This window comes from Sorex araneus, chromosome 1 (genome assembly GCF_027595985.1).
Source record: "Sorex araneus isolate mSorAra2 chromosome 1, mSorAra2.pri, whole genome shotgun sequence".
Taxonomy (NCBI): Eukaryota; Metazoa; Chordata; class Mammalia; order Eulipotyphla; family Soricidae; genus Sorex; species Sorex araneus.
In genome coordinates, this window is record NC_073302.1 from 212313689 (window position 1) to 212323853 (window position 10165).

General features: G+C 33.5%; 1 protein-coding gene across 5 annotated transcripts in view; it reads left to right on the plus strand.

Moving 5' to 3' along the window:
- GTDC1 (glycosyltransferase like domain containing 1) overlaps positions 1-9928 on the plus strand; it is a 427297-nt gene extending 417369 nt beyond the window's left edge. For 3 of the 5 annotated variants that reach the window (XM_055145858.1, XM_055145886.1, XM_055145869.1), the window contains 3 exons: positions 2962-3032; positions 3737-3828; positions 8822-9928. In XM_055145858.1, coding sequence (XP_055001833.1) covers positions 2962-3032; positions 3737-3828; positions 8822-8905 — 247 coding nt within the window. In that variant the 3' untranslated portion in view covers positions 8906-9928. The remainder of the gene's footprint in view (positions 1-2961; positions 3033-3736; positions 3829-8821) is intronic. The other 2 variants (XM_055145876.1, XM_055145884.1) reach the window with 1 other exon arrangement.
- Positions 9929-10165: the final 237 nt, after the last annotated feature.

Below are 10165 nucleotides of genomic sequence, written 5' to 3' on the forward strand. Positions count from 1 at the left end.
TTAGAACATCACCTTAGTGGGTGGTCGTGATCTTTCCTTGTAGCCAGGCCCTACCTTCTTGACACCACATTTGATACTGGCTACATGCCCAAGTACCAAACTTTTGTTTTTGTTGAGTGTGAATGAAAGAGGGACTGCAACAATCAGCAAAGCAAAAGGCATACCATCAGTGAGATTGTAACAGTCCGGTACATTATGGCTGCATTCCTTGTTAGTTAAGTCACTATGGTAAAATCCTTGGCAGGATTTTTTTTCAATAGTTTATTCATGATGTTCATTATTATGAGTTGTAAAGAGTATGAGAATTTCATTTTTAAAATGTCTTATGGAATGTATCACTTTCTTAGATCTTGTAGACATGCTGTGGAAACCATAACATAAAATATGAGTTACTTACAATAACTAATTTTAATCCCATCTGCTAAGTATGACAACATTAGCATTTCCACTTAATTAAAAACACCCTTAAAGCAGCAATGTTTTAATCACTCCATTTTATTTACTCTCCTCCGGTGTCACTTATAATTGTAACTTTTTATTTTTTAATAATGAGGGATTTTTTTTCTCCTTGCATCACACAAAAAAGTGCTGTCGATAATTAGCAGCCCTCTGTTATTAGTAGACTCAGGTGTCACAACTGTGTCTCATCCTCATTACAGTAAAAAATTTCACCTATCAGATTCATTATTGCTAGATAATGCGACTGAGAGCCTTTGCAGGCCCTCCAGAAAAGTAATTCAGCCAAGCAAAATTATCAGCTAATTATATTTAGAATCAAAAGCCCAACAACTATTTGCAGATAAATTGTATGAATTGAAGTGAATAGATCTGAATATTAAGATTCATAGATTTAGCAGATGATTTGTTAATTGGAATAAAAAGGTCATTTGCTAGTCATTTTAACAATAGATCAATTGGAACCCTATTTATTATTTAACTGGTAGTGCATAAGCATTGAAATGATTAATAATCATATTATTGTCATGAGATGATCATTTCTTTAAAATAACAAATACAGAAACTTATTATTATGAATTTTAGAAACTTCCTTTAAGATATCATGCCCTATTTAGTAGACTTTAAAACACAATCCTAATTTAAATAATGCATGTAATAAGTTTTTAGTATTTTAACAAACCAAAAATATAACCACAAGTGGTAGTGAGTAGTTTTGTCTCTTTTTTTTTGATGAATTAGAAATAAGATAATACACAAATAAAAATTCAAATCCAAAGTTTGTATATTTTTCCTTCCTAAATCAAATTTCTGTTTCCATTTCCAGCTTGCTATATTTTAATTAGCAGAGGTTTTTCTTTGGAAATGGCATGATACGTGTTCATACAATGACTCAAAATGTAACTTGGCCTGCAATTTTCTTTCGGGGAACAGAACACTCTAATTCAAATCCATTATTAAAAAGCAGATAACATGTGCACTCTCTGAAATGCCTGTGACTTCACTCTTTTGATTTCATGTAATTATAAGAGAATGTTCATATGTATTTGCTTTTCAACTGGCACAGCATTTTAAAACTGAGTGTCTTCAGATAAAGTGCATATTTTCTTTTGGTTCATAAAGAATACCACTGGTTTATGTTCTCAAAACTTTTGTGAATGCTTTATAATGCAGTCTCAGTGTAGTTTATAGCTATGCTTACGATAAGAATGTCCGTACATAATCTATGTATGTAGAGAAGAAAAATATTAGCTATTAGCTTGGATTTTGAGACTAATAATTGGTAACTAGATCTGGTGCTTCTCCAGTTTGTTATCTCTTAACTTCTATCAGTTCTCATGAAAACTTTGAACTCAGTGTTTTTCTAAACTTTGTAGCTCAAAGCAAATACTTTTCATTTAAACTAATTTTAGTTAAAATAATAAAATTGAGAAAACATCGCCCACTTAAAAACAGCTTAAATCTCATGTACTTTGTCACTGTAAATAAACAAGGTAAACATTGACATAACTTCAAATTATTCTTAGGTTGAAAAAAGATCCACAGTTCCAAATAAAATTCCGCCTTTGGTCAACATTTTGGATGCAATTCAAAGTTTCTCATAAAATAAACATATTTTAAAGAGTGTTTTGAATTTCACCGCATAAATCCTAGCCAAAAGAAATTACAGTGGTATCTTTAAGGTTTATTATATGTCAGATCAATAGCCATTATGCAGGACTAACACGACCTTCCAGATGCAATACCTTCCCCCTGCTTAACCCTTACTACTGTGACACGAAGGAAAACATCCTATAGGTGGTCCTCGGGGAAATCCTCTCACAAAGTGAAACTTTCTAGTTTCTTAGTTTACTAAGAAAAGTATTGTTTGCTGAAATGGAATGTGAGCTAAATTTTGAGTCCAGAAAGCAAACTGTTCACTAAGGCACTCTTCCTGAGACTTTTTCACTAAAAAGAGAGAATAGTTTTACCTTCTATATCATAAAAGATTATTTTTCAGCAAGAGCTTAAAATGAAAATGCCCCATCACAACAGATTGTAAATTTTTCCCCGATGCTTTTTTCAAAGTGCCACGATCATTTTGCTACAGCTCCAGTCTTAAAGTATTTGCTATTTTATTTAAACATTTTTGAAAAATGAACATTCTGGGGCTTGCAGCATTATTAAGAAAAGCTGTCCATACTTTACCATGTTGTTACATGTGTTTATCTGCTGATTATAAAATGTGTTAAACAGTATTTTAAAAACAACAAAAAAATGCAGAGCTGCGCTTTGATTAATTCAGTGAACAAAACATATGCTGTTGGTTCTGTTCTATGAAATTCATATAAGATCAATAAAATCTTTTAAAAGAGCAACTTTGGCTTTTAGGACTATACTGCCAACCATGTTTTTTGTCCCTGCTAACTCTGGGCTCATACTGTTAACTTAAGGCAAACAAAACCACTTTTTGGCTATGACAGTAATGTCTTTTTACTGTGTTTTAATCTTCTAAAATTTCTTTAGGTTGGAAGCTGTGTACTGCGGTTGTTATCCACTCTGTCCCAAAGATTTGGTTTATCCTGAAATATTTCCAGGTAGCTACTCTTATGTACTTTCATCTCCGTTGGACTTTAATATATGATTTGTGCTAAATTAGAAAGTTTGAAAATAAACTTCGGCAGGAGCAATTGTTTATTTGGCAAGTCAACATGTTAGTGTTAAGGAAATTTTTATGTGTTTTAATACATTAGAGTAAGCGTATATTTACCATCTGTTCTTTTAAGATAACAAAAAAGCAAGTTTTCAAATAGCATTCTTCATTGTTAGCATACACATCCCATAATGATGGATTTTTATAAGCAGGCCAATGTTACTGCGATTGCTTACAGATTTTTTTTTTAATGATATACACAGAGAAAAATCGAGGACAGAAAGTCACACCAAATTATTTAAACAATTGACTAGTTAATAATATGCAACTGTTGTACAGGGTACACACGGCTATAGTACCAGTTCTTTGAAAAAAATCTCATCACTAAATATATCACATATGCATTGTGTTACATTGGAATAATGTATTTTAATCACCCAAAGGAGATGTCTAAACAGCACAACTACACAGTCTTATTTAGCATTAAACATCCTTGTGAGCTGAGGTAACCTTATAAAATCATGCTTAAATAATGTAAAACACGAGGCGGCACAGAGCAATATGCATTTTTAATTAGTAAAGTGACTAATATAGAGTGTGTGCTTTGAGGTTTTTGTTTCATTAAAAATGTATCTGTTTTTCCTGCAGCTGAATATCTGTATTCTACACCTGAACAGCTCTCAAAAAGGCTCCAGAATTTCTGCAAGAGACCAAATATTGTAAGAAAACATCTCTATAAGGTAGTTATTGAGAAGAGATCTGTAGGGTGAAAATGCCATATTGAAGTACAAAGAAAAATCTTTAAAAAAACACATTTAATTAACATACTAATGTTTAAAGGAGACATGCTAAGGAGGAATATTAGTTGTTACACTAACAAGGATTAATTAAACTGGATGCCAGTTGTATTAACCTAGGTCTTATGAAATACGTGCACTTAATGCACGGTGTACATGCTTATTTTTTTTTAATTTATTGTTTTCTAAGATGACCGTCCTTTACATTTAGCCCCAAGAGGCTTATAAAAATGAACCTGGATTAACGTAACTCATTAGTTTAAAAGGAAGTAAAGGAAAGATTCTACAATTATACTAATGAAGATAAGCCTTTCTTCCCATCATAATGAAATCTTGAGGCCCCAAAAACTCAGGTGAATGACATTGGTGAAGCTTGGTGTTCATTTTTTAACTATTTTAAACATGGTTTCCCTTATTTGTAAATGACATTTTAGAAAATGACTTAAAAATCCTGAGTTTGTCTAGAGCTGGACTGTAAGTCTCTCTGGAGGGCAAAGGCGTGTCATTTCAATAGCATAATCAGTCAGTTCCCTCATTCATCATCATTTTTCTTTAGTTTAGATTAAAAATTTTTACATTGTTGAAATAGCAACACAACGAGGCCCCGCTAAAAGTCTAAGTAATTGAAAGAGGATAAATCAGCTTTATGAGTGCTCAAGGTGGTTCTAGGCTATGAGTAATATACCTTTTCATTTTCCTTGAACATAACATCTTCACTTTATATAAATCCAGTTTCGTTTACAACCTAGCAGTTTTCTAATTCAGCAGATTTTAATTTTCCTATGTCAATCTGTAAGCTTCATACATAAGTTGTAAGCTAACTACTTGAGTACTCTGACCTTGCTTCTCTCCTTTTGCTTTCCATGGCCTAACATATATATTTACATAGTGATACATCAAAACATGACTTTGTTTCTGCAGGAAACAGTTAAACTTAAAAAAAAAAAGGGAGAGAACCAAAAATGCAATTTAACACCCAATTTCAAGCTCATTATCTTTCATTGTCTATTAACTTGGCAATGGTTCAGAAGGTAGCTCATAATAGTTTAAAATGCTGACTGAACAGTTCCAGGCGCAGTATTACTCCTTGAGTCAATACGATTGTGTCTTATACATGGGAAGCTCCGCAAGAAAAACAGCCCTCCAAGGTTTACCTCCAAATTTCCTTTAAAAAAAAAATTGTAATATCTGTTTGTGTCAAATAGTACTCCAGTACGTTCCCATGTGATAGACTATCAAAATAAGCTGATTATAAAAATAGAAGAAATGCAATAATAAATAATAATGCAAATGGACCTGATGTCTGTCTGTAACTCAGAACTGATCTCAGTTAGTTTACTATCAAACGACCGGCCCTCCTCCAACCCCCAGTAAATTTTTGGTAACAAAAATTTTTGCAGTTTTATTGAGATCTAGTTGAGATATAGTGCTGCATAAGTTTAAGGTATATAGCATTAAAATTTGATTTGTAGATATTGTAAAACAAATGTCTTAAGTTTGGTTATTATCTCTTATCCCAGTGATTTAAAAAAAAAATACTTGTGATGAGAATGCTAAATTACAATTCTATTTTCACCATCAAAATTTATCCATTTTTTACTTTGCTTTAAGCTTGGGTCTTATTATCGCTATTGATTTAAAGCTACAATTTTTAAATCCTTTCAAAAGTTGCAGCAACAAGTTGCCTTAGTTACAAAAGAAAACATCTCCAGTAGAAATATTTAAATACGGCTACTTCCATAACATGGATGTAATTATTTACTATACAAACAACTTCTGGAAAAACTCAGGAAAAAAGTCAGCTTTAGTGGTTTTGTTATTAATAAATCAAATTGTTCTTCATTCAGGTTAAAAAATGACAAGGATATTATATATTACTACTTTTTCTATATATATATTTTCATTCTGTACATTTTAAGATCCTCCAGCTTAAAGCTTTATAAATTAGTATTTCTTACAGGAGCAATTATAAGAATTTAAATGTTAATTTACTTTTGTAAATTATGGGTGTTTTCTTATAAATTTATTATGCTCTTCTATATATGTCCTTGTATATAGATCTGAATGCTATATCTAAAATTAATACCAATAATTAATAAATAGTCCAAAAATTAGATGTAATCAAGAGCTTTGTGAAACAACTGTTTGAACAAACTAATAAATAGCACAGATTTAGTTGAGTTTTTTATTATAAGATTTAGAGCCAAACTTTTTTAAGCCTTTTAAAACTTCTATTTAAGATATAATAAGTTACAATATTTTTGCCACATTTTATGATTATACACATTTTCAGGTAGCATTTGCTTTCACTAAAAAAACAGTCATTTTCTCTATCATTGCATGAAAAGAAAAGAAAAAAAACTATCTTAAAGTCTTTTATGTGTACTGTAAAGTGAATGTTAGAGTTTATTTTAATTTTATTCCATTGGACAGTGCTGTTTTGCTTTTATAAAACATATGCTTCTAAGATCTAAAAGGATAGAATGTCACAGAACTCTTTAATTTGCTCCTTTTACATTTTTACACCTTACACTTTTTTTCTTAAAAGTTTACATTTTAAAATTATCTCAACTGCTTAACATATAGAGTTCACTTTAGGATAGGCTTTTTCATATGGATTCACACTTAGAAATTTAATGACTAGAATAAGGCTACTAACACTTGGCTTTCTTCTCACATGAGACATTATACTTTCAATATGAGTGAGAGTTTGGGGGCTACAACTTGAAGCAGGATTTGAAACAGAATGCTTTAACTGAAAAACAGAAACAGAATTTATCCTTTTTTTTTTTCTTAAAGTGACTCTTTCTACTACCAAAAAAACTCTCCATGGCTTGTTACCTGAAATTATTTCAGGCTTAAGATGTTCTAATTACTCTGTTTATGTGTATATGTGTCTGTCTTTCTGTCTGTGTCTCTGTCTGACACACACACACACACACACACACACACACACACACACAGATTTTTCTTAAGGGTTTTATAGAAATCCAATACATGTTGAAATTACATTTCTTAATGATTTTGATAAGCCTAGAAAAATCTTACTTTATAAATATAGAGAGAACTGTGTCTTTAAAGAGTTTGCGTCTAGGTTTCGTCATTGACTGCAGCTTTCTTGTAGTTTGGGGATGTTTCCTTTTCGAAGTAGGTTAGTTATGTTGGCTGCTCGTCACACAGATAAAATAGGTCTCACTTCATCCACAATAGGGACATCTTTTATGACTTCCAAAGCTAACTTGAACACAATACTAACTTGAATGCATGATTCTAGAAGAAATCAGCAAGTTGCTCATCAAAGATGACCTTCTCGCAGTGACAGAGGTCCTCTTGCTTTTCCAGGCTAAACAAGTTCACTCCCATGAAGTTGTGTTTTTTGCCACATATTTACTATGTGAATGTACTTTCTGAAAATTTATTTAACAGTGTTCCATGCTTTTAGAGAAACTTGGATTACTATAGTTTAAATGCTTTAGAAAAAAAATTATGGACGTACCCCTGTTACTGGTATGAAAATAGCACAATAATAGTAAGGAGCATTTGTAGAAGGAAGATACCATCTGCCCAGACTAACAGGAAAATTTTCACTTGAGCAAAATTCTATGTACTACTATCCTGTAATTTCTTAAGATTTTCTTCAAACGATAGCAGCTGATTTTTATTTTCTTCTTCTCTTCAAGTTCCTCAGCATCCCAAAAAACTCTATAACCTACTGTTATTTGGAAGACAGGAGAATTTTCAGATTTCTTCCTAAAAGTGATTCCAAGCAATGATTAAGCTTACAATTCAGACTTAGTGCCCAGAAAATCCATTTGTGGTTGTCTTAATTATGTCAGGCTCTATCTGCCTGAGCCACAGCCAAGCCACTTTAAGTTTCCTCCTAGAGACTGGTCACTTTATAGTCCTCTTTTAATTTGAGCTTATACTCTAGATGTGAATAAGGTGTTGTTGCTCAGTGGCATTAACACTCTTCCAGAGTCATTAGTTTTTCCTAAAGAAGTGAAAACCTAAAAGCTTGTGACATTTTTAGAACTTCTAAAATCTCCCAACTACACCAGCACAACCTTTCACAACCTTTCTCTCTCCTCTTCTCTCTCTCTCTCTCTACCTCTCTTCTCTCTCGCTGTCTCTATCTCTCTCTGTCTCTCTCTCACTCTTTCTCTCTCTCTCTCTCTCTCTCTCTCTCTCTCTCTCTCACACACACACACACACACACACACACACACACACACACACACACCCTTATTTGACTTGGTTGCCTTTGATTTGTCTACATAAAAATCTCCCACAAAATAGGTACATTTGGGATTATTAAAATTAGAGAGTTGGCTTTTTCTTTTTCTTTTTTTTTTCCTTGGAGGTGGATTCTAGGTGACTATTTAGCTTCTAGAGACTTTATCTGTTAACTTGGGGAAAAAAATCATTTTTCACAATTCCCAGTAACATTTTCCCCTGAGGAACTGCTGTAATGCAATAATGAATATAAACCCATTTTTAAACTTGAAGAAATTTTAAAATTCCGTGTAATAATAATATTTCTCTTGTGCCTTCACCACTGAAAAATAGCAAAAATATATTAAGAATGTTGTGTATCTTTTGTTTATAAAAGTTAAAAAGCTAGATGATAAACTCAAATACTTGTTACCCATAACATACACCGGGAGATATGTATATAGCAAAATGTACCCATTTGCAGAAAAAGAAGAAAAAAATAAAGGAGCTTTTCCTTTTGGTTAGAAACACAGTCCCACTTAACCCAATCAGAAACTGAGATTTCCTGGGGTGATGAAACTTGAGAACCACTTAGTTGGTGGCTTTTTAAAATCTAATTGACGTAAGTTATGCAAATCTGCAATATGAATTTTCAGCATACTTTTTGTCTTCCATGCATATCCTCATTAATCCGTCTTTGCTCTCCTCTCTCTCCCTCTTACAGGGTGAACTGACTCCGTTTTCTTGGGCAGCCCTACATGGTAAATTCAGGTCTCTGCTTACTGCAGAACCTAGGGAAGATTTGTGACAGATGGGGCTAAGTCGCAAACTTGCAGCCTAAGGCAGAATCTGTAGAACTTTCCAGAGTGTGCCCATATTTACCTGATCAGAGAGAAAAGAAAATCTGCAGAGGAAGCTGAGCCTGGCTGCTTGTCATAGCTGACACAGAGCCATCTGCCACAAACCTGTGGCGGCTTCAGATCTCCAATCCCTGCCACCACCCCAACTCAAATTAAATACAGATTCCTAGAGACGTTATGATGGTTACACATGTCCTCGGCATCACATGGAGGAGACTGTTCAAAAAAAAAAAATATGTGGCCTGTTGTATAACCGCACTCATGTATCCCATATGTGGTGCCACATTGAATTTCCGGTTGAATCCGTTTTTATCCTTTGTACTGGATGACATGGTGCCTGAATTCTTTCTCTTCGCCGACACGATGGCAGCCAAACTGCAGCTTCAAAAGCTCTCACTTGGCTGCGTTTCTACCTAGGTTGCCAGGTTATCATCGGAGCCTTCTTGTGTCCTCAAAGGGCCACAGGGTCTGAAAGAAGAAGCAGAATGCCACCAGACGGATTGGGCGGCATCTCAGAACTGTGTGTGGGCAAAGGGCTGCTTTAGCACTTTTAGCAAATTAATGGCTCTCTGGCACAGGGGGCTTTAAGTGAAGGTATTAATAAGGGGCCTGGCAGGTAGTCCCATGATTCACAGTTACATTTGCATTTAATTTATCTCAAAGAAAGTTGTGAGATAAACAGCTGTAATTCGGACAAACAGAGGAAATACACAAAGTGGGGCCCTCTCATCCATAAAATGAACATTGAGATACTTGTTTTCATTTTTTCCAGGGATAAAAATAGAGAAATAAAAATACTCCTAACAAAAGCAGTAATTTCAATGTAAATAGTCCTGGAAAATATTTGCATCCAGCTACACACGTAATCTTTTCAAGATAAAAGATTATGATTCCAATAGTAAAGCTGCTGTATTTGTTGATGTGGAGATGTTTTGTACGGCTAGATTGTAAAATAAATTTTTAATAAAGTGTCCACCGTGATTTTTAATTAACATATCTCATTTACGTGTGTGTACATCTATCTGTATGTTTTCTACTGAACACTTTTCCTTGTGTCATAGACAAGGAATACAATTGTTTCTCCTCGGATGAACAAGGATCTGTTTTGCAAATGTTTGCAAGATATTATGACATTTCCAAGATTTTCTTTGCATTCTGGAAAGCAGGAGGTAAACATTTGTAGTCATTAAGGTAAAGTCTGTTGATAA